A 25,949-nucleotide genomic window follows, 5' to 3' on the forward strand; every position below is an offset into this window, starting at 1 on the left:
GAATTCTAAGGCGTTGATCTATCTTTTCTATCTTTTCTTGAGCTGGTAGTGAATGAGCAAGCCCCAGTAATTGCCCACAGAAAGCCAGTAGTGAATGAGCAAGAAATACTTATGCTGTTTGATTTCATTAATATTAGCTCAACAGTTAAATTTATTTCAAGTTGAAGAAAGGTCCAAGCTAATATATTAAATCTTCATAAGGCACCAGAAACCACAGTTGAGCCATGATAAGGGCAACCTGCACTATATACTAATCAGAGAAGACAAACTAACCTTAGAAAACGGCATAAGTCAGCCACTAGATATGGTATGTGACATGTGTTACATGGTTGAAATACTAGCTGCAAGACACACAAGTTAGAAGTTGTACAGAATTATTCATTTCACTGAGGCACTGAATTAAGTTACACATTGGCTAGATCATGCCTAAAGCACTGGGACAGATCAGATAAATATATTAATGTCCAACGAATGACCACAAAAGTAGGCCAATGGGACTGACAGGCACCTGTATGGATACAATGTAGGAGTGCAAGTGCAACTCTAGTCAAGTCAAACATCTGCCCAAGAGACTCGGTCTAGTCTACTCTACTAGGGCCGAATTTCGGCCTTCTTCTACATCCAAGAAACTCAGACCTATTGTTCTGAACAAAACCTCAGAAATTTGGTCCTGCACTTTCCTCAGAGATTCGGTCCTGTACTTTCCTCAGAGATTCGGTTATGTACTTTCCTCAAAGATTTGATTGTGCACCTTCTTCTACATCCAAGAAACTCAGACCTGTTGTTCTGAACAAAACCTCAGAAATTCAGTCCTGCACTTTCCTCAGAGATTCGGTCTTGTACTTTCCTCAGAGATTCGATTGTGCACCATGCCATAAATTCGTCCTTGTATAAGCCTCAGATTCCATCCTCTTCTTGTCTCAGATTTGACCTCAGACTCATCCTAGAGATGATCCAAACTCTGCCTCAGAAGTGATCTAAATTGTGTCAAAATGACGGAGGACAAATGTCTTTATATAGTCTTCTGGTTGGCCAAATGGGTGCCTCTTTCACTGGGCCAACTTGACTAGGAGGACAGTGGACTTGGCTTGCTTGGAGCCAAAAATTCAATTTTTCAAACTTTAAATTCTCTTTTCAATGGACATGAAGAACATGTCTTAAAGTTTCTCTTTAGAAACTAGCACGAACAACATGCTTTATATTTATTATTATAAATATATCAAGAGCAAAAATATTAATTATGAAGACCAACCATAGCTACAAAAATTCAACACTCCCTCTTAGCTAGGGAGGTATTCATAATGACCTAAGAGGGAGGTATTCATAATGACTATCTAGATGTTCTCATGTCTCTAAGAAAAGGTTATAATAGTTCATAATCAGCATCAGCGTCATTCAATTACCATAATCCGGTCAACAACTATGACACATGGTAAAATGACAACATCAACAAGTTACCATAATTTTGGTCGATACCTTTGACCTATGGTGTCTTTAGCATCAACTAGTCGCCATTATTCTTGTCAGCGCCTTTGACCCATGGTATACTGACGAGTCCTGGTTCACCATCATCCTGGTCAATCTCTTTGACTCATGGTCAGACCCTAGGGACACACTCAATTCATTTGAGTAATCTAGTCCCAAATACAAAGGCTTCGTTATAAGCCACGATGCTAAAGAAGCTTACTCAACCTATGTAAAGAATAATCTAAGTCCAATGTCGAAAGGCACCTACTGAACTCTATGCTTGAGTACTTCTAAGACTCTAGGACCATTCTTCCTAATTCTGGTCAACACACTTGACACAAAAAGAATAATTGTCGTCTACTAGACCTTTCTCCGTAATCTAGTCATATTTGACACAGGGAGTATGTTTGTCTTGGATGTGATCACTTTGAACCATTTTCCCTAATCCTGGTCAACCTAACCCAAGGAGAATGATTGTCCTGGACACTACAATTTCATCACTCCCTCTGGCTCAGAGAGACATGCTAAATCACTCCAAGCTTGTCCTCGAAGTATTCAAACTTCATCCAAGAACAGAAGCTTTATCAGTAATCTTCTTGACTGAAGAATAGTATTGAAGCCATATTGCTTCCTTCTATACCATGTCTCGGTACTAGATTTCATAGTGCTTCGACCTGTTGTTATGTCCCTTCCCAAATATATTTGTAACAGGTTTTGGTCTCCCCACAATTTTGCATAAATTTTGGTGAATGAAGGAACCCATGCATTTTTTACTTAGGGACTTAGGAGAAAAGAGGTTGAATTAGATTGCTAGTGGAAGGTGGGGGCCACCCACGTGGGAAAACGCACTTGGGCACTTGGGCAATTCGAATTGCCTTGGAGGGGAATCAAATGGCTTGGAGAGGGGCCCACATGGGGAAAGGAAGGCTCACGAAGATATAAGGAGGAGGAGCTCCCCAACTCAAGGTATCATTTTGCACATCAAACTCATTTGTGTTGCTCAAGTTGCTTAGTCGAGTTACCAGGTTGTTTAGCATCGAGTTTTCCAGGCGGGAGACTCAACCTTTCTTCGGGGGACTTCGAGTGCCACCTTAGGAAGGCATTTCATACTACCTTGGAGGAGAACCAAAGGAGATTTGCAGCCATATCACTCAGCCTTCAATTCAGCAGTGCGTATTCCTGGAGCACGCAGGAGGGGAACACGCAGAGGTGATTTGGGGGTTCATCCGGGCAGCACTTGCCGGGAAAGTTTGGGAGTTGGAGTCACAACAGAGGATCAGCCTTTGGGAGGAGTTTTGGACTGGGAGATTGTTGCATTTGGGCAGCTTGATTGGCAGTCAATGAGGACTGCGCAGAGGGCCATCACTGGGATCACGTGGGAGGGGAAAGAGCTAAAGAGCTGAAGTCGGGAGAAGAGAGGAAAGCCATAGGGGACAACATCTTAGCATTTGGGGGTGATTTGGAGAGCCTTTCCAGCCATTTCCAGACAGGTCGTGATTCCCAGTGTGAGGAGGAGGACGTGGTACTTGGGGGTCAATTTTCGGGGGTCTGAACTAGGCCAAACCCTTTCTAGGTTTTGGTGGGTTTTTGTTGAGGAGTCGGGAGCTAAAGTTGCAGCATTTTCTGAGCACAGGAAGTGGAGTTTCCAGCACATCATTTTCAGCAGACAGCGTAGTTTCTGGGCAGCGCAGATCATCTTTGGAGCAGCAATTGTGCAGCACTAGGCCCATCATTTGCTCACCTAGGTTTTGTCATGCTTGTCCCTTGAGACAAGCCCAGGTGCACCATTCCATCACTATTGTACTTGCTCTAGAAAGAATTAATAAAATGACTCAAAAGATCTTAATTTACAGTGCTTTCATGGGTGTTTAGTGATTGTGTCTCAATGTTGAATGTTGGTTTGTTTATTTTCTTTATATATCACTGAATTTCCTAGTTAGGAACATTACAGTGGTATCAGAGCCCAAATTTTGGCTCGGTCGTAGGGAGTTTCTTCTATGAGTGAAGAGGACTAATAGAATATTACGAACAGGAGGCAGAGATACCAAAGCAAATAAAGAGAGATGGAGATCACTCCAAGCACAAAGGATAGGGGAAAGGCAGTGGAAGACATGGGAGAGCCCAAAAGCAAGGAAGAGATGGCCTTTGATAGCCTCTTGAAGGCTCTAAATGATTTAGCAAAGGGGAAGAAGGAAATGCTATAGGACATCAAAATGCAGAACATAGAGAAGCACTCATAGGGGGTTTCTATTTGGAGAGACTTCGGGGGCCTCTCAACAATTCAATCATCCTTCACCCGTTGCACAGCCTCCATCAGCGAATGGGCCAACTCGAGCTACACTGCCCTCTTTCATGCCTTTGGCACAGAATGAACGAGCAGGGGTCGAAGATCCTTCACAAATGGAAGAGCACTTCAGGGAATGCTAGTCCATGGGAGCAAACTCCAAGAAGCACTATCTTTCAGAGATTTATGCAAGCTCAAGCATAATGAGAAGAGCAAGGGCTATGGAGAACAGTGCACGCAGAGCTATGAGTTGCAACGGCCTATTGGGAAGATGTACTTCCCCACATACGATGACACTGCCATGTGCACAGCTCCGGCCTGGGTAGAGAAGATGGACACTTATTTCCAACTCAACCGAATGACAGAGCCGGAGGCCATCAAGATGGCCACGCTGCACTTGGAAGGGGAAGCCCACAACTGGTTGTCTCATGGCTTGGCTACCTTGGGGTATGCCAATGTGACTTCATATGAGGATTTCACCAAGAGGGTGGTGGAGCGTTTTGATCAAAGGGATCCGGAGGCTCACTTCAGGGAGCTAACCCAACTCTAACAAACAGGTAACCCAGAGTAGTACATATCGGAGTTCTTAAGAGTCTCAGTGATGGTGCTGGACCTATCAGATGCTCGGAGGGTGTACACTTTCATAGAGGGCCTACTCGAGCCCCTACGTGGACTGGTGAAGTCACACAGACCCTTCACGCTGCAAGAAGCAATGACATGTTCTAGAGATTTACAAGGGACCATCACCAAGTCACAAGCACCCTTTCCTACATGTACGCCCTACTCAAGAAGGGGAGTGATACTAGGCCACCACCACAAAGAGCAGCCCAGGGGCGTGGGCAGCTGGATGATGAGACCTGGAGGGACCTCAGGAGGAGGAAGTTGTGCTTTACTTGTCGGGAGCCCTAGGCACCAGGCCATTAGTGCACAGCTGGCAAAGCCCACTACATCAAGGTCTTCTCAGATAGTGATCAACAGGACGAGGTGGACCTGGAGTGTGGTGTGGGAGATGGTGAGAATCCGACAGAGAGGGGATCTCCACCACCACCTCCACAGGGAGGCATGCCCCTCTGGGGACCTCCAGAGGGGCATCCTTTTCTCCGTCCGAGGGAGTCCTTACTTCTTTATGCGGGTTCCCCAAATTTCGTACATTGAGGATTAGAGGTACGATATAGGGGCAGCAGGTCTCAGTCTTAGTTGACAGTGGGGCTACCCACAACTTCACAGATGCCCAGTTGATTCAGAGAAGGGGCATCACCACAACAAAGTTTGAGAGTTTTTCAGTTCTGGTGCCGGGTGACCGGACTATGCAATGCACTCGGTATGCTCCCACCTTGACAGTGACCATGGGGAACTATTCCATGACAGAACATTTATTTGTGGTAGATGTGTCAGACACCAACATAGTGATGGGTGTCCAGTGGCTATACTCCCTTGAGCGAGTTACCACTAATTGGAAGACCCTGGAGATAGAGTTCACCGGAACGGATGGCAAGTTTGTGGTCCTCAGAGGCATGCATTCGTACCCACCACAAACCGTCTCAACGCATAGGACGGAGGCAGATTTGTGGCATGGATACATAGCGTGGGTAGTAGCGCTGAGGATCTCAGAGGTTGGGGGGCAGGCCCAGTCACCACCCCCAGATATACAACCATTATTAGACAGATACTCAGTGGTATTTGGGGACATTCCACCAGTGCAGCTCCCAGACAGGGGATTCGAGCACACCATCAAGTTGGAGTCGGGTGTGCAAGCAGTGATTACCACCCCTTATAGGCAACCCAAGGCCTATAAGGATGAGATTGAGTGGGCCATCAAAGAGTTGTTGGCGTTGGGCCACATCAGGCCGAGTTCATGTGCCTTTGCTTCTTCAGCAGTGCTAGTGAAGAAGAAGGATCGAACATTGCGCACGTGCATCAACTACCAGTCGCTCAACAGGAAGACATTAAAGAACCGATACCCCATACCCCGCATCGATGAGTTGATGGATGAGCTTAGAGGAGCCAAGTACTTCTCTAAGATAGATCTGTGTTCGGGGTACCATCAGATCAGGTTGAGGGTTCAGGACATCCCCAAGACAGCCTTCCGATGCCATTATGGGCACTTCCAGTTTTTGGTCATGCCCTTTGGTTTAACAAATGCCCCGGCCACCTTCCAGTCGTATGAACCATGTGTTCCGAAGGCAATTGAGGAGGTTTGTACTGGTGTTTTTTATGACATACTGATATACAGCAGGACTTGGGAGGAGCATCTCCAACACCTAAAGTAGGTGCTGCGTATTTTGAGGAACAACAGTTTTATTCCAAGCTATCCAAGTGTGAGTTTCACCTGACTGAGATTCTCTAATTGGGGCACATTATTGGCGCAGATGGAGTGAAGGTACATGAGGAATAAATACGGGCTATTCGAAATTGGTTGATACTCAGAGATGTGACAACGCTGAGAGGCTTCTTGGGCATCTGCACGTATTACCGAAAGTTTGTCAAGGGGTTTTCGCAGTTAACAACTCCCCTCACGGATTTAACTAAGAAAGGGGCTTTCGCATGGACAGATGGGGCACAGTCAGCTTTTGATTGCCTCAAGGACGTGATGAGCAATTGTCCAGTGTTGGCACTTCTGGACTTCTCCCAGCCCTTCACCATGGAGTGTGATGCATCAGGAGAGGGAATCAGGACAGTATTATCTCAGGATGGGCACCCCATTGCTTTCGAGAGTCGGAAGCTCTCACCCCATGAGAGGTCATATTCTATATATGACAAGGAGATGCTAGCCATTATGCATGCCTTAGCCAAATTTCGGCAGTATTTGGTGGGTAACCGATTCAAAGTGAAGACTGATCACAACAGTCTTCCCACTTCATGGGGCAGCAAGGCCTCAACGATAGATAACAGAGATGGGTCAACAAGGTGTAGGCCTACGATTTTGACATAGAGAACGTGGGGGGGGGGAACACGATGGAGTGGTTGATGCCCTATCTAGGAGACCCGCAGGCATCTCACTCATGAGCATTTCCATGATTGGAAGGCCTAGATGTTGGTAGAGTATTCCAAAGACAGGAGGGCATGCGAGATTCTGGAGGGGACCCATGCAAATGAGCGGTATCGGGTGATGGACGAGGTCATCTACTACAAAGGGCGCATATTTATGGTTCCCAGCTCACAGTTGAGGGAGAGAGTGCTCCAGGCAGCACATGACTCGCCATTTTTAGGGCATCAGGGGTTCAAAAAAACATACATGGCAGTCAAGGAGCGTTTCACATGGAAGGGCCTCAAGGGGGGCGCATTGAGGCACATACAGGAGTGTGAGGCATGTCAAAGGAACAAAGGGGAGTTGATCCACCCAGCCAGGTTATTGCAGCCGCACCCCATCCTTGAGGGGAAATGGGAGCTTATCTCCATGGACTTCATCATTGGGCTCCCCACAGTGCAGGGCAAGGATTGCATCAATGTGATAGTTGATTAGTCGACTAAGTATGCCCATTTCTTCGCCATCCTGACCCGGTATTCAACTTCACAAGTTGCAGAGTTGTTCTTCAAAGAAGTCTTTCGGTTACACGAGCTTCCTAAGAACATAGTGAGTGACCAAGACAGTAGATTCATGGGAGGGTTCTGGCAGGATATCTTGAGATTAGTTGGTACTGAGCTCACCCCTAGCACGAGCTACCACCCCCAGACAGAAGGCCAAACTGAGTGAGTTAATCAGTGGTTAGACAGGTACCTTAGGAACTATGTGACTGGGCAGCAAAGGGCTTGGATTCGATAGCTGCACTTGGGCGAGTATTGCTACAACACCACTCATCACATGTCCATTGGTATGACCCCTTTCCATGCCTTGTATGGTTATGATGCATTGTCTTTTGCTGACATTGTTTTGGAGACAGTCGGGCCCCAAAGACTAAAGATTGGATCTTGGAGAGCCAGGACATTCTCAAGGCTCTCAAGGACAACTTAATGACACCACAAAATCAGCAGAAGATGTACGCTGACAGGCACCAGACTAAGAGACACTTTGAGAAGGGGGATTTGGTGTATCTCCAGTTACAGCCATATAGGCAGTCCACCTTGAAGCAAAAAGGGGTCGAGAAGCTACAACCATGTTTCCATGGGCCGTATAGGGTGGTTAGACGAGTTGGAGAGGTGGCCTACGAGCTGGAGCTTCCTTAGGGGAGCAGGATTCACAACATCTTCCATGTCTCATGCCTCAAAAAGGTGTTGGGACAACAGGTGACAGCAGCGGTATAGTTACCCCCACTAGACGATGAAGGACATTTGGTTTTGGAGCCTAAGGCCATCTTGGAGACTCAGGAGAGGAAGTTGAGGAGTAGGACCATCAGGGAGTTTTGGTGCGATGAAAGAACCTGCCAAATGAGGATGCCACATGGGAGGGTGAGCACATTTTGGAGCATCCAGCACTGAAGTTGCTTGAGGGCAAGCAACATTTGGGAGGGGGGGATTGTCATGTCCCTTCCCAAATATATTTGTAACAGGTTTTGGTCTCCCCATAATTTTACATAAATTTTGGTGAATGAAGGAACCCATGCATTTTTTACTTAGGGACTTGGGAGAAAAGAGGCTAAATTAGATTGCTCGTGGAAGGTGGGCGGCACCCACATGGGAAAACGCACTTGGGCACTTGGGAAATTCGAATTGCCTTGGAGGGGAATCGAATGGCTTGGAGAGGGGCCCACATGGGGAAAGGAAGGCTCGTGAAGATACAAGGAGGAGGAGCTCCCCAACTCAAGGTATTATTTTGCACATCAAACTCATTTGTGTTGCTCGAGTTGCTTAGCCGAGTTATCGAGTTGTTTAGCATCAAGTTTTCTAGGCGAGAGACTCAACCTTCCTTCGGGGGACTTCGAGTGCCACCCTAGGAAGGCATTTCATACTACCTTAGAGGAGAACTGGAGGAGATTTACAGCCATATCATTCAGCCTTCGATTCAACAGTACGTATTCCTGGAGCTCGCAAGAGGGGAACACGCAAAGGTGATTTGGGGATTCATTCAGGCAGCACTTGTCAGGAAAGTTTGGGAGTTGGAGTCACAGCATAGGATCAGCCTTTGGGAGGAGTTTTGGACAAAGAGATTGTTGCATTCGGGTAGCTCAATTGACAATCACTGAGGACTGCACAGAGGGCTATCACTGGGCTCACGTGGGAGTTGGGGGAAAGAGCTACAAAGTTGGAGTCAACCGAGAGAAGAGAGGAAATCCATAGGGGACAACGTCTCAGCATTTGGGGTTGATTTGGAGAGCCTTTCCAACCGTTTCCAGAGAGGTTGTGATTCCCAGTGTGAGGAGGACAACGTGGTACTTGGGGGTTGAATTTCGGGGGTCTGAACTAGGACAAACCCTTTCTGGGTTTTGGTGGGTTTTTGTTGAGGAGTCGGGAGCTTAAGTTGCAAAATTTTTAAGCACGGGAAGTCGAGTATCCAGCACATCCTTTTCAGCAGGCAGCACAGATCATCTTTGGAGCAACAATTCTACAGCAATAGGGCCATCATTTGCTCACCTGGGTTTTGTCACGATTGTCCCTTGAGACAAGCCCATGTGCACCATTCCATCACTATTGTACTTGCTCCAAAAAGAATTAATAAAATGGTTCAGATGATCTTAATTTACAATGCTTTCATGGGTGTTTACTAATTGTGTCTCATTGTTGGATGTTGGTTTGTTTATTTGCTTTGTATATCACTGAATTTCCTAGTTAGGAACATTACACCTGTCATTATGGTCGTCAGCTGCATCTAATCAAGATAATCCTACAAGTAGCTTTCAAAGCTCATCCAAGAAATCATAATGGAGCCCAAACTGAAGCAATGCCTTCATGAATTCTTTTTGTCTTCTGCACTCTATGCCCAATCTGAATCTGTGAATCCCTGCAGCTATACTTCATTATTTGAGACCTATCTCAAACCACAATTGATTGTGCCATGACCAATTGTACCATGCTGGTACTTCAACACATGTTGAGTTTTATACCTTGGTTCAACCATAAGCTCATAGGCTACTTTGTGGTTCCCCTAACTGGATGCTCTTTCTGAAACAGCTATTGTTGTGGCAATCTTGGTTGCTCCCTATGCCACTGTTGTTTTCTAATATATCAGTTATGTAGCCTAGCAATGTCAATGATAGTCCATCTCAAACTGAGAGAACAACTTCCTCTTAAGCTAAAGCAAGGTGAGGCATAGCATACAAGAGCAGAGATCTATAGTAGAAGATTTACCTAATGAAAAGGGCTAGGCATCTATGGTCTTGATACTCAAAGAAAGTAGAGAAGGAGCCCCTCAAGTCCTTATAAAGGAAATGATAGTGTCCACTAATCTCATAGTATAGGGGATACCAAAAAATGAGGCACATCTTCGTCTCTGGCTCCTAATGGTGGTACACTTGGTAGGTCCTATTAAGATTGATGTATATGGTGACCTATCTCTATCCAGAGTCGATGGGAGCAAGTTGTCCCAAAGGGATCCTAGGCGAGTGCATCCAACGCTTGCATGCATAAGGGGGCAAAGGATGATGTCATCATGCAGCTCCAAAAAGTGCTCTAGGTAGTGTGAAAATTTGGATGCCTAAATTTCTACTACAGCAATTAATTACGTTTCTCCTATTTGTTAATTACTGAAGCAAATTATTTATTGTTTCCTACAGTAAACACTAAAACGAATACATTGCAGCCTACACCATTTAAATTATAAACGGAAACAAGAAACTTAACAGGAAAGAGATACAACACATCTACACAATTATTTTTGGAGAAATGTCCCTGGAAAAGCCTAATGCGGGAAAACCAGTGCAACAGCTAAGGAATTATTATTAAGCGGTAGCAATTTCTGAGTACAATTCGTTGGATGCCCAACTGGCTATCGGATACAGAGAAAAACTGGACAAAACTAATGAGATGCTCTCACCCTATCACTGGAAGAATATGACCCTAATCTCGCTAGAAAGAGGCTCTGTGTCCCTTTTGCGTCAGACTCTGCACAGAATTACTTCACCCCTACTGGGGACTGCGTTGCTCTTCCTTCTGATCCTTTCCTGCCCAGAAACTTCAATTTCCAACCTCCTGGTCTCACACCCCAGCTCCCGGCTTCTGAATCTCGATTTCCTTAGCAAGAAATTCGATCTCCCTCTAGGCTCTACGCTGCTACTGCATCAACGCTGTGTGGGCCAGCATCAGCCTTTCTCTGGATGTTGTTATCTCCTCTCTGCCTTGTACTCTCTAGCCCAGGAAAAAGACTCCTCACCAAATACTATCTCTACCCCTCTCTTCAAAAGATCACTATCAAAAATCTCTCTGGCAATTGCTCCGCTTCAGAAAATTGAACTTCTGATCTTCTCTTTCTGTGTTTCTCCAAGTGCCCCTCATGCCTCTTCTTATATCTTTCTGTTGGACAACCAACGGCCCAGATTAACTTTTAATCAATGGCTTAGATCATGTTGGCTTGATCCTCGTCTTCTTCTAGAAGTTACACCCACAGTTTAGATTAATACCCATTAGTTATTTTAATTTCCTAAGTTTAGACTTAGGGTCCCATTAAAAATAATTAATTATTTTAATAAAACTCTCTCCGGGTGGAATTTCCCAAAACTATGATGGGTATTGGAGAATGCATGTGTCTAAGGCTCCCTCCAAATTTTGAGACTTAGAGCACATCTGATGCTACCAGAAATAAACACTCCCTCTTAGCGAGGAATGTGCTCTAACAAAGCAACCTACTGAAGCATCACTTTGTTCTGTAACATCTCCTTCTACACTGCTGAGAGAGAAAGCCCTAGATGGGCCTGCAACAGAGCTAGAGGAGGCAGACAGAGGGAAACAGAGGAGGCCTCGTCTTTCTTCTCGCTCTAAGAACTTATTTTTCCGATATATGGTGTATGAGAGGTATGTGATTTGGGAGACACTTATGTATATAGGTGCACATTTATACATGACATAGAAGATATTTAAATATGGATATGGGGAAGTCAACAGAACCAAGGACAGCTAGAAGGTGAGACAAGGGGGCGCTTTCGTTGGTGGAGACCTGGCAATAGATATCAGGGGCCTAAGGAGGAGGTTGAGCATGAGGTTGAGGGCACACCAGATTGTAGGGAGCATGTAGCTACATTCCAACCAGTTGAGCATGAGGTTAAAGGCATGCAGGAGGAGCACGAGGATACACCTAGTGTGACGCAGGAGTCACCTCTGTTGGAGTTTCCTTTGGTAGCCCCAGTAGATAGATTGGTGGAAGCAGTTGAGCACACATCCATTGTTGAGGTATCCCTTAATGAGGTACCCAAGTCTATGACAGAGCTTCAAGACGACAGCCACCTACAGCAGACTGATTAGCATGTCTTGCATGTTGGGTTGTCCATGGAGGAGCAGTAGGAGGCTCATGTCGAGTCCATGATGGAGGAGGATGTGTAGCCATCCTTTGGGCTAGCTATTGATGAGGGGCAGCATAGAGACCACATGGTGGGATTTTAGCACAGTTCACTTCAGAGGCACCCTGACAGAGTCTACAGCGTTATCAGCCTACCCCTACGCACTGGATTGAGATAAGCGAAGTTGTCTGGACATACCAGAGAGGATGACCAAGTTAGCAGCATTGTTAGGTCACCTTTGCCCATTGGAGAGAGAGAGACGGAGCTACCTAGTCAGATCTCATGTGTTGACCTGGATAATGGGATGAGATGATCAGCGTTGCACAAGGTGCAGCATCTGCATGTTGGGGTTGTTCTATGTGCAAGAGTTTGTGCATTCGATCCCACTCTTAGGGTTGGATTGTGAGAGATTCTAAGTTGGTACCCTGTGGAGTGGGCTATGGATATGGTGGTGGACCTGGGTGTAGCTGAGTAGGAGCTTCCAAGCACTAGGGATATCAGAAGCCTAGACTGGCATTGGGATCCGGGTGGGACTACCTATCATTTCCCAGGTATGTCGGTTGACTACGACCTGGATGGTACAATTGACCTAAAAGTTGAGCATGCACATTCGTTAGGGGAGTCTTGGTCAACACCAGTGGCCAACCAGTTTATGGACAAACTCCTTTGGTTGTCTTGGTATGACGTTTGTACACGTGATCACAGGGTGATCAGTGTACTCTGGCAAGAGTTTGTCGGAGGGGGTGGCAGTGGCAGGCCACCAGTTGGTGCCTTGTATGGAGCTGGGAACTCTTCACATTTGTGTGGGGAACAGAGGACACAGAGGAGCAAAGCAATGGTGGCATCACTGCTGATACATAGGGAGATTCACTTCTCGGATCCCTCAGGGAGGATTTGGAGTGAAGATCCATTCTTCGGCAGGTATGGTGATGCGACGGTGGAGGTGATGTTACCAAGCAAGTGTAGGCCGACACGTAGAGACACAGCTCTAGGCCATCACATCCAGGGATGTGTGGGAGAATCTAGCATTAAGCAGTGGACTACAAGTGGACATGGAGATGCATGGTGGTGTACCGTAGTGTGTTTGAATGCATTGTGGAGTAGGAGTGCCTTACATCACATTGAGTACAAGCGGGGAGTGATTGGTGCCTTGAGACAAACAGGACGTCGAACAGTACAAGATGGTATAGCCGTAGTCAGGGGTATCATAGAGTGGTATGTCAAGGAGTACTGTGATACTTGATGGTATGCAGTGACACATGATGCAACGCAACGGGCTCTTGGAGCGTTGCCTCCAAAGAGACTTATGGACCGGGACATTGGGTGTAGCATTGGATGCAACTCACCTAGGAAAGATGAGGATATTGTTGAGCATCTGGGCACGCCATGTTTAGCAGAGACAGGGCTTCAAGGGGGGTTATCAACAGATCTGAGGCGAAGAGAATGTCATTCGTAGGATTACTCTTGAACATTCTGGCAAAATTTTGATCATACCATTTGGTTGTTGCCCCTTGACACTCTTCATTCAGGCATCAGGGCATGGGAGGCTCACCCTAGACAATTAGATAAGATACAACGTGTCATGAGCTGGGACGAGACTCTCTAGTTGAGACACTTGGTAGGTGCACAAGTTGTCAAATATAGGTTTAGGGATGGCATGGTTGATTGTCGAGGTAGCATATGTTCCACCCCTGGGCTCACACTTGAGGGATGATGGATGGTAGACTTTGCGTACAGGAGGGTACACAGACTCCGAGCAGAGTCCAAGTGTATCATCAGGAGTTGGGATAGCGGATTTCACATATATTTTTGATCAAATATGAACCTAAACATTAGAGGATGGAGGAGAAAATCGAGCCACTAGTGGTATTCGGGGGCCACTCATGGAGAATTGCGGCCCACATGGGAAACACGCTCTCATTGGAGTGATGTTGGTGGGGGAAAAACGAGTTGGGCCCGCATGGGCATCTTGGAGACTCTTTGATAAAAAGAGCAAGAGGCACTCATTTTGGTCATTCATTCATCTTTGAGAAAATTGTCTTTGACATAGCACGCTTGAGCGAAAGCCAAGTCTGCAAGTGTTGTTTAGCACACGAGTGTTTCCGAGCGGAAATCTCAACCCTTGCTTTGGTGGACTTCGAGTGCCAGCCCAAGGAGGGAGTTCCATCTATTCCGGTTTGTACCAGCAACAGGGAGTGCGAGCTTGTGGAGAGGCTCAGCAGCAGCAGCACAAGGATTGCGCAGTTCTTGGAGGAGGCACGCTGGGAGGTTGAGGAGTGAAGTGATTTTGGGGTTGAGACTTGAGGTGGAGTCCGAGGAGGTACTTTGTTGGAGATTGCAACTATTTTGGGGAATTTTCGGACTCTTTGGAGGAGCAGCAAACACAGAATCTGTTGCAGGTTACATCTTATGCTTGTGGAGGAGGGCCAAGCATTTGGGGTCAATTTTGGAGCGTCAAAACTAGGACAAACCCTTTCTAGGTTTTTCTGGGTTTATTGAGGAGAGGCCAAGATTAATTTGGCAGAATTTTCTGGGCAGATTTGAGGGATCGAACAGGGGTCCCCACTCAGCTAGCAGCTAGAGGAGATAGGGTAATTTGTGCCGAAATTCTGAGGTCAACGTTTGGCCAATTCCTTCATGGATTATTCTGGGTATTTGGTGGAGAGCCCGAGGTTAATTTCCCATAATTTTTTGAGCACCAGAGGAGGCCCTAACAACCATTCTACATAGCTAGCAGCACACTTTCTGGGCATTTCAGCGCAAAGCCAAGGAGAACCAGCTAGCACTCTTGGAGGAGATCTCATATTCATCACTTGGGCTTAGCTAGCTTGCCTAGGGCAAGCCCAGGTGCATAGTTTCCAGGGACCTATTGTACTTCATGATTTATCAATAAAATGGCTCAACAGCACAGTTTTTGGCTTTAAAATGTTGCTCTGATGTTTGAGTAATTTTCTGTGTGTTTTTGCTATGTTTGCTTTGTTTATCATTGTAAATTTCCATTAGGAATATTACACTTTACTACGAGGTGTAGACTTTGGGACAGGCCGTGAGGTACACACTTTGATACCAAAAGATATTTTGAGACCAACTTCAAGGTGTTAACAAGTCAACTTTGAGGTGCTAACAGGACTGTGAGGAATAGGTTGACTCAAGAGGTTCACCCAAGTCGAAGACTGCCCTCCCGTATCCGTAAAGATGAAGACATAACTCAATAATAAAACGTCATTTTGGGAAATCACCTGGAACTCGAAAAATACAATAGTAATTTCCTGAGGAGTGGAGGTAATATGAGTCCAAATAAATGTATAAAGACTAAAGAGAAGCCCTTAGATCCGTAGAGTTTGAAACTTGTGCTGATACCAGAGTGTAAAAGCCCTAATTCCACAATTTTACCAAAGAAATTAGAATTTAAAAATTCAAAACAATCCAACCTCTGCGATTTAAACAAAGAACTCGGATTAATCAATCTAAACAAGCCCTAATTTGCATTTTAACCAGAAATGAAGTTTATTTCCCTAAATTTATGTGTTAACCCGACAATCTTAAATTTTAACAGATAATCTGCAAGTACTTACCTAAAATTTTGTCTGAAGGTGTTCATGGTTTGTTGTTTCTCTTGCCCTTGCTACCAAACTAACCCATTTTCCTCCCAGCCTATCTGGGATCAACCTATCTGGTTCCTAGACCCAAAAGACTTCAAAATGGAGGTATTCCGGCCCCCGTGCCCAAAGCTCCAAGAACAATCAAGGCTCAATCGTCCTCTCTGTCTGTGAATTTCGATGTTCGTCCTCTGCCTGTGAAAGGCCAAAACAAAACACCCTCTCCAAAAGAATCTTCTCTCCCCCTTCTTCGTGCTCCTTTCTGCGTCTCTATATTCACTCCTTGGCGGTCATCACTTCTTTACCAGTTGAATCCACCACTACCCTATACTGTGACACCTCAAATCCTTTTGTTAACATGTTATGCAAATTGCTTATGGTATTGGTAGATTGACATGTGCGTTAGGTTTATTTTTAGAATTAGTATTGATTTATATATATAAATGTCCTTGGCCCATACTATGTATTACATGTCAGTTTAATTTGTTATTTGACATAATTATTAATATAATTTATATATATGTGTGTGTGTGTGTATATAACCACCTTTCTAATTGACTTCAAATTTTTACATTTATATTTATAACCAGATTTACTTTATAGTTTATATTTATATCATTGAGATTATTTAGAGTATTGCTTATTAATTATGACACAATGAGCAATATGGGTGGTGATGGGTAAGGGTGTAACTTATATTTGAAGGAGTGTCGTGTTATTGAACATTTATAGTCAATTTAGAATGTATACTAGTGCAGTGCATGCAATGCATGCATATGTAGCTATCATATGCATGCCTCGTACGCATGTTAATATTCCTAAGTTCCCTGTAATTTAATGGGTCATTACAACTGTCAAACTAATTTCGAAGGGCATCCATTGCCACCCTACCTGGTAATCATCCAATTTCGATGGACATCATTGCCACCCTAGCTGGCATTGCGGGGAAAATAATCAAATTTCAATTGTGCTTAAATTGCAAATTTATTTTGCAGCTATCTCTCAAGAAGCCGAATTTATATATATTTGTCAGAGATCAATTTGTTGTTGTTGGGATCAAAATAATTAAGAAGGCCGATTTTATCTCATCATTAGCTTTGGAGGGCCAAATTCATCTTACCTGTTAGGTCGAGTTTCTTTAGCTATTCAGAGGGCTTGCAATCTTCTTGATGAACTTCTTCATTGTAAAAGAGATTTTCATGATGCCCTTAGTGAACCAAACCTTTGATACCATGTTGAGAAGTCGATAGGGCAATGAATATGTTAATTCTCTTAACTTGATAATTTTCTGTGTTACCTTTTACTTATTAGCTTTGTTTGTTATTAATCCAATGTGCAATACATCAAACAGCTACCAAAACAATAAGAATAGTGACACAGTATATAGGTTGCAAGCCAGGGCCAAAACGCCTCCTCTTGAGTGGAAAATCCGTAAATCTCTTCTTTATTTTTCAGATCTTTAAATTGACAAATACCATGACCTAGAATCAGATAAATACCCACCAAGATGAAGTTTACCCTGGCCTCCTGCTGCAATTTCTTCAACCTCCGAGTAGATCCGAAATTCTGCTCCCTAGTGTAATGTTCCCATTTTTATTCTTCTTCATAGTATAGCCAAGGTGGATTTCCAGGGCAGGGGATGGCCAACTCAATGGACTAGGTTTATGTCATCAGGGATTCTGATGGAGTTTTGAGGAGTTTCCATGGGGTCTGATGGCATTCGCTTGGCATATTCATCATTATGAGCAGTTCCGCACATTTTGCTTTTAGTTCCGTGACTTTCTGATAATTCTCGTAAAACGGGGTTATTATCAGCATAGCTTAATTAATTATGCTTGAGGTGGCATTCTAGGGAGATTAATTGATGGAACACCTCAGTGTAATAGCTTGTTGGAACCAGAACAAGAAGATCTACAGGATGGGATGTTGAGAAGTGACTTCCAGTGGTCGAAGAGAGTATGGTGGGTGATTTACCATTTTCCTTAGTTAAAAATGACTTTAATTAGTCATTTAATTAAGGAAAAATAATTAATTAGAGGAAATGGACCAAAAGTGACTTCAGTAAAATAAAATAAAATAAAAAAGGGTCACTTAAGATAAAGTCAATGGAGGAGCTTCTAGAATAATAATAAAATAAGATTCTTCTAGAGGCTTGAAGATCTATCCATCATATCTATAAAAAGAGGAGGAGGAGATCATTTGGGACATCTTGGATTTGATATTGTTTCTTGTATGAGAGGTTGAGAACCCGGTTCTCTACTCTAGCAGTGGCCCCAGGACGGAAACTCTCGGGTGATTCAGTGAGAGTGGGCGAGCACCCATTTCTTCCCATGGTGAATCCATTCAGGGTTCATAGGTTGTAGTGTATTGATTTTTCAATTTGTTTTGGGGGCCGATTTGCGACATTATTGTAGATCTATTTCAGGACAACTTTTCATCTTAAGCTCTGTGGGGTTGCATGTGCATGTAAAACCCCAGTTTATCTAATATAATAAAGCTGAGGATTTTTCTTATTCAGTGTGTTAGGGATTGCAATACTCTGTTTGTCTCTATTTTACATGGCAATCTTCTGTTTATGAATAGAATTTTTATCTGAAGAAATTTTGAGTTAGAATTTGGAGAAAATTTTTGCTTGTTCCAAATTTATCTCATTTGGGACATTACAGTGGTATCAGAGCCTTGGTCTTAACTCAGCCTACGGGTTTTCGGTTTTCAGTTGCAACAATTATTGTCGAAGGGTTTACAAGAGAAGTCAAAACTTAGTTTTTGCTGCAGAATGAAGATTTATTACAATGGCTCGACAAATTATTGAATGAGCGGCAAAATCTCTTGCAAAATGTTGCAGTCGTAATAGATCCGACAAACTGGCCCATATTATATGGACGCAGTTGCATTTTTCAGATGAATCGTTGGTCGCATTACCTGCTTAGCCCAAAGTTTATTAAAAAGGGACGAAATATTTTTGAGGGTCCCATCATATTATTTGAAGTAAGCCATGAGCAAATATCCAAAGCCGAAGTCTAAAATTTATGAAGGTCATTAATGGTAAAGGAAATGGTTTAATTTTTTTCGCCATCAAACATTTGCAAAGGAGTCGAGCAATCATAAAGTAATTGTAAAGGAGTCGATTATTGAAATCTGAATCATTCTGCCAAAGCGGCCATCTCAAATCCGAGTTCAAAGTTAAAAATCAAGGCACGCACTTTCATTTCAGGGCTACGTTTTCTCATAATTTCTGAAGATTGAATTATTGTATTCAAGGGAGAGATTATTTTCCCTAAGTGGCCAAGTTTATTGTGTGTGTTAGATGTTCCGTCTCCAAAGCAAATCGATTAATGACTTGAATGAAAGAACGTGGAAAATCTCATGGTCAATGTGGAATCTGACTCACCATATTTGGAATCCAGCGCTGAGTAGTAAATTAATTCCTCATTGCTACGTGATTGCACTCATAGCCGGTACACAATGCAATCATATAAAATTTAGTTGACATATTGGTTGCAGGCTCGGTATATCATTGGCCGTAGATAGCGTCAATATTACTCGGGGAGCGGACATCAGGTCTGAAGCAGTGAAGAGAAGAGCCATCTTATGAAGAGAATGTCGGTTCACCCTGAGAAAAAGAGAAGACGTGGATTCCTGAAGGGTGGACGGGTTCTGAAGAAGTCAAATTTCCATGAATGACCTGTACCAATTTTGGGTCAAACTGGAGGTCGTATTGGTAGTTGGAGTTTTGAAGATCGATACAGATTAGCTCAACCTCCTGTAGTTGATCCGAACTATAGCAGAGTCGAGGTTGTTGGATGTGAGGCTTGTACGTGTGCAATAGAGAGGCTTGTACGTGTGCAATAGAGAGGCTTGTACATGTGCAATAGAGAGACTGATTCATGTGGCTTGTTGGATGTCATTACTCCTGGTGAGCGTAGCTAAGGTATATATCATTTGCGTGATGGATGAATGGATTGTATCGGACCACGAGTTAATGGTTGTTTGACTGATATATGAACAAAAGGCCAACATTGTTCGTCCTACTGCTTGTTGTATGTGTGAGGGACCGACTAACTGCTGTTGGGAAGTGCCTCCCTTGCTCATATCTCTCTTCATAATTTTGAAGGCATATTTGGCAGCTACTACAGACCAGATTCTTGTGCGTGGATTTATGTTCTAGACGAGTTACTGAAAGGGTTCGAACCATTGTTGATTGAAAGCCTCCTTGATCTACTGAAAGTGTCATTCCAAGTTCTTTATCCTCATTTATCCCCACTATATACATTGAAAGCTGACTGGTTATATTTTTTGGATGTTCATAATTCTAGTCTTCTATTGATTTTCCAATGTTAAATGTATATACAGTTCTGAACTAGTGTTGGAGAGTATTTTTTTATGTAATGCTCCTCATTGTCATATGACCTAAACTATTAATGGAATGTCTTAAGGTCCATATGGGTCAAAGTGATCTGTGTTAATTGTCTAAGGGACTGGTGAGCAGACTTGTTGCTGAGAGGTGGCATTGTGTCCTTGTTTATGGATCACAATGTCTCAAGTCAACATGATGTTTGAGAGGACATGATTCTGGGAGATTTGCATTGGTCATTTGTTAGCCAAAGTCTTGTATGAATCAGAGTCTTGAGCTGCCATGATTATTCCTCATCATTGTATTGTTGTCTTGCAAGTTGGGAGAGGTCAGTCAAAGCAACTTGAAGTAAAACATGGATCAAACCATCATAAATTCCCTTAATAAATCAGCAGCAACAATCAACAAACATTTTTCAAAAGGGATCTATGCCATTCTTCAAAAAGAACAACCAAGGGAAGTGCAGCAAGGGCAGAAAATAGGACACAAGACTTTTGCCCTTCGAACAGATTTGAAACACATGAGGGTCACATGGAAAGTTCTCTTCAAATTTGATGAACTTGATGCCCTCCTTTCCAAAGTGAGCCAGTTAGAAGGGAAGAGACTAATTTGGGCTCTAAAACCAGCTATGCTTGCTCTCATACAACACAAGTTCTTGGAGGAACCTTATGAAGGGGTTAAACTTCTTGTTGCATCTTGTCTCAATAATATCTTAAGACAGACCGCACCCATAGCTCCTTACAACGATGATGTTATGAGGAGAGTCTACAGACTGGTAGTAGAAACCTTCCGAGACTTGGACAACAATGCAGGCTCTACCATTGGGAAGAAGCTTGAGATTTTAGGAGTTATTGTCGTGACTAGGACTTATGACATCATGTTTGATCTAGAGTGTGATGGTTTGATCCTGCGGATGTTCCAATGCTTCTTCAGCATTAGGAAACATCATTCTGACACAGTTATAGCGCACATGCAGTCCATCTTATCATCATGTATGAGACGTCGAGATGCCATTTGTCAAGAGTTGCAGTCTCGATTGTTGTCTGTCTGGAGGAGAGAGAAGTTGGTCTCACCTTCAACTTATGAGCTAGCTGAAAGGTTGGTTGAAAAGAACATCAGGTTGTTCAGGAGACAGTTGACCAGGGAGGAGCTAGTCAAGTTTGGTGGATCATGCAGCAAGAATAAGATGACGAAGGGACTTTGCTTTGTCTGCAAAGGACCTTTGGGGCCTAACCACTCATGCTTGAGTGACACTGAGGAGATGATAAAGGCGGAGCAGGAGGAGATTGTTTCTGACTCTCGGGGATGCCTCTAAGGAGCATGAGTCATGTGGAGTTGTTGACAGCAGGCCAGATTTATGTTCGGGTATGTATGGTGAGCAACCAGTGGACCCTATGGGAGACATTCAGGATAGTGTGTCACCAGTGATGAGTCAGCATGAGCAGCGTATGATGGAGCATGAGTCAGTTGAGGAGGAGGATGCGCACAGTATGCATGATGAGCCTCTTGGGGAGGGCCAGTTGGAGGTTCAAAGTGAGCCTGTGATAGAGGAGGATGGGCATCCACCCTTGGGGTCATCCATTGGAGTGGAGCAGACAAATGTGCAGGCAGCCTCCAGGGTGGCAGTGTTTGTGGACACTTGTCCTCAAGAGATGTTGGAGATTGACAGGGTAGTCTTGCAAAAGGCTAGTAGATGGCAGGAGCTGTTGGAGATAGTAGTGCATCCATCTTTGGGTACACCCATTGATGAGGTGCAAAACAGATGTAATGGCAGCTAGCAAAGTTGCAACATATTCAGGCAACAGCTCTCTCCAAGAGTTCATAGACAAGGCTTGCAGCATAGTTTGCCCACTTTTCCCCATTAGAGGGAGAGGGACAGGATTTCTTGGAAATGTTTTGATTGTCCAGATAGAGCATCAGGAGTTGAGCATGGACCAGTGTCAGCATAGTAGATGTATTCCTTGCATAGGAGTCCATGCATTGGATTAGCGAGAGATCATGAGTTGGTATACTTTTGATGGAGTATCAACCTTCGTTCAGGGCATCGCACAGCAGGGGCACTTAGATGAGGAGGTTACCATATGTTTCAGTGAGTAGTGGGAAGTGGATAGACAATTCACAAGTGTTTCCATAGCATTAGCTCTGCATCAGCAAAGTGGGGATGACCTTGGCCTATGCCTGAGGTTGGATTGAAGCGAGGTGATGAGCTGGTACACAGTTGGTGGGGCAACATTCACAGCCGGACCTATAGCACAGCACAAGCCATGGAGCATTGATGCTCCATGGTGGCATTAGGATCCAAGTGGATCTACTAGTAGCAGGTTGAGTCAGGGATGGACATGAGATCCAAGTATTGGAGGATCCATTCATGTTTCGATAGCTTGGATGTGTGACGTGGACCAGCGGTTCGTATGGGATCCGGGCATTGGGTCTCAGTGGCGTTGGGCCACCAGATTGGTCCACATATTTGGATTGCTTGAGGGCAAGCAATCTTTGGGCAAGAGGACTGTAATGTCCCCATTTTTATTCTTCTTCATAGTACAGCCAAGGTGGATTTCCAAGGCAGGGGATGGCCAGGTCAATGGAGCAGGTTTATTTCATCAGGGGTTTCTACGTAATTTCGAGGGCTTTTCATGGGTTCTGATGGCATTCGCTTGGCATATTCATCATTATGAGAAGATTTGCACATCTTGTTTTTGGTTCCGTGACTTTCTGATAATTCCCTTAAAACGGGGTTGTTATCAGCATAACTTAATTAACTATGCTTGAGGTGGCATTCCAGGGAGATTAATTGATGGAACACCTCAGTGTAATAGCTCGTTGGAACCGGAACGAGAAGATCTACAAGATGGGATGCTGAGAAGTGACTTCCAGTGGCCGAAGAGAGTATGGTGGGCGATTTACCATTTTCCTTAGTTAAAAATGACTTTAATTAGTCATTTAATTAAGGAAAAATAATTAATTAGAGGAAATGGGCCAAAAGTGACTTAAGTAAAATAAAATAAAATAAAAAGGGGTCACTTAAGATAAAGTCAATGGAGGAGCTTCTAGAATAATAATAAAATAATAAAATAAGATGCTTCTAGAGGCTTGGAGATCTATCCATCAGATCTATAAAAAGAGGAGGAGAAGATCATTTGGGACATCTTGGATTTGATATTGTTTCTTGTATGAGAGGTTGAGAACCTGGTTCTCTACTCCAACAGTAGCCCCAAGACGGAAACCCTTGGGTGATTCAGTGAGAGTAGGCAAGCACCCATCTCTTTCCTTGGTGAATCCATTTAGGGCTCACAAGTTGCAGTGTATTGATTTTTCAGTTTGTTTTGGGGGCCGATTAGCGGCATTATTGTAGATCTATTTGAGGCTAGCTTTTCATCTCAGCTCTGTGGGGTTGTATGTGCATGTAAAACCCCAGTTTATCTTAATATAATAAAGCTGAGGATTTTTCTTATTCAGTGTGTTATGGATTGCAGTGCTCTATTTGTCTCTATTTTACATTGGAAATCTTTTGTTTATGAATAGAATTTTTATCTAAAGAAATTTTGAGTTAGAATTTGGAGAAAATTTTTGCTTGTTCCAAACTTATCTCATTTGGGACATTACACCCAGCAACTGTTGTTGCTTCTCTAGGAGACTTCGATCTCCCCCTAATAGCCTTTCTCTTGACTTTGTTTACCTTGACTGGAGTCCTACGGCTAGTAGGATGCCCTAAGAGACCTTCGCTTTCCTTCCCTTCTGTTCTCCTTCAAAATCGAACCCTAGAGGATCCAACGCAGAAACCCTAACTTCGATCCTCCTAGAAGAATAGATAAGGCCCAAAAACTTTGACTTCTTCGACTTCCTCTTCTTCACACATCTTCTTCTTGTGCTCCTTCGTATAAGAGATGAGTGCGAGAGTGATTCAAATGCAGGACGAGTTCCTTTTATATATAGGCTTCTTCAAGGTTGGACGTGGCACTTCATGTAGGCCGACTTGACAGCTCATTAGGTCAACTTCATCTCAGAGGTATTTTGACACCTTAAAGACAAAATAATTTTTTCTTTACACTTTATAATGTGCCCATAGGGTCTTTAATATATGACAATGACTCTTATACCTAGGACAAACCCTAGAAGCACTCAATGGGTGCCTGACCTATAAAAAGAACTTAAGCATGAAACCCATGCTCCAATAATAATAATAAGAATTTATTTTTCACTTTATATTTACAAGAATATATTTCATACTTATGAAGACCGAACCTAGTTACACATTTCTCAACAAAATATGCTTTCAACAGTGACTCTGGATGGAAGATCATGCATCAAGATATGTTGCAAAGTCCATCAAAGAATGAGATCATCCTCCTCTAACTCCAGCACTCAAAACCCTGCGCATTTGTAGGTGGTAGCACGCTCTCTAAAACAACTACATATGTGCATTGCACCTCCCAAGGCAGCATTGTGCTGAGCCATCATCAACTTGCCATCATGTTGTGCACGGGAACCAAGAGAGGATGAATCTTCTGAAATATATCACTGTTTTGCCATGCTGAGGAGAATACCAAAAAAGCAATCAAGTAAAATTAACAGTGCATCCTTCCCATCCATCCAGCCATTTCCAAGGGTTGCTTCTGTTCAGGTATTGTCATAGCAAACTGTCTAATTACTATGCCTATTCATCTCTATTAGTTTCTTGGTAGCTCTATAACAGCCACTGAATCTACAAAGGATTCCCTAGACTACAATTACTGCTCAGTCATAGAAATTCATGTCATTCAATTTCTCAATTTAAACAAATACCAATCAACCAAATAGAAAAATTAAGTATAATATAACCAGTCAGTTGTTCTGACAAATAATGTAGAGCACGTTAATGTCATCTTAACCAATCCTCGTTGGTGCATTACAAATCAATTAAGTAAAATCTAATGAGAGCAGTGCATACCACGCAGTATCTTATCCCAGCAGCTCTAGCCAGACACCATAGCTCATATCTGTAACCCTGTCAATAGACCATAAACAATTCCTACTAAATTACTGATTTGATGAATAAAATACCAATATTCCAAAAGAACTTGAACAAATTCAGAAGTAGCACAGCTCCAGAAATAAAAGATTGGAATGAAGAAAAGAAATGACAAATCAAGAATTTATGCCACAAGTTTAAGAACAATGTTGTTTATGATATAGAACTAAAGTTGACAAAAAAAATTCTCTTGTGATAGTACAGAGAGGAAACCCTTAGCAATAATTATCATTGACTGCGATTGTCCTAATGACCCTCTCATTCTGCACCTGCTTCTGATGATGTGTGGCCTTTTATTTTATTATTTCTACATTAAGTTCTTGTTTACTTCCTTGTACAGTAGTTTAGCTTCTTGTAACATATGTTTTACCTTTAAGCGTTCAACTTTTAGGAGTTACTCTGGCACTCCTACAGTATGTCACTATTGATTGTACTTTTGAGTCACATTGACCTACCTTTCTGGTCAATCATGGACATCAATAAAAGTATCTTATCTTATTATTATCCAATGTAAAGGATGGAAAATATAATTAAAAAATCACATAGGTTAAAGCACATCAATGATCAGATCTTATAACCAGAAAAGCTCTAGTCAATTCCTGTTGTGACTAAACTACAAACAAACAGGGTAAATTGCTTTCAACAATTCATAGAACAAAGAGCTGAGAGAAACAAAACTGAAATTTAGACATTTTGTAAATAGAAGCTCAACAGGAAGACATATCCCTATAAGCATAATAGTTACAAGACTTGCACAATCTTATAGGTACAAAGCAAGCCTACACAGCTTGCCTCCAAAGCAAACCAGATTTACTCGATGTGCAAAAATTCTGTCAATGTTGGTTGAGTTCAGCAGGAGTTAGCACTGAAACTT

At 43.3% G+C, this 25,949-nt stretch overlaps 1 protein-coding gene across 2 annotated transcripts in view; it reads right to left on the reverse strand.

Moving 5' to 3' along the window:
* The window catches only part of DRL1 (KTI12-like, chromatin associated protein), a 226,785-nt gene that overhangs the window by 117,048 nt on the left and 83,788 nt on the right, over positions 1-25,949 (reverse strand). For both annotated transcript variants that reach the window (XM_089416423.1, XM_089416424.1), the window contains exon 3: positions 24,995-25,051. In XM_089416423.1, coding sequence (XP_089272549.1) covers positions 24,995-25,051 — 57 coding nt within the window. The remainder of the gene's footprint in view (positions 1-24,994; positions 25,052-25,949) is intronic.

The sequence above is a fragment of the Pinus tabuliformis genome, chromosome 3_2 (assembly GCF_031772625.1).
Source record: "Pinus tabuliformis cultivar Carrire ecotype Pingquan chromosome 3_2, CPIR1, whole genome shotgun sequence".
Taxonomy (NCBI): Eukaryota; Viridiplantae; Streptophyta; class Pinopsida; order Pinales; family Pinaceae; genus Pinus; species Pinus tabuliformis.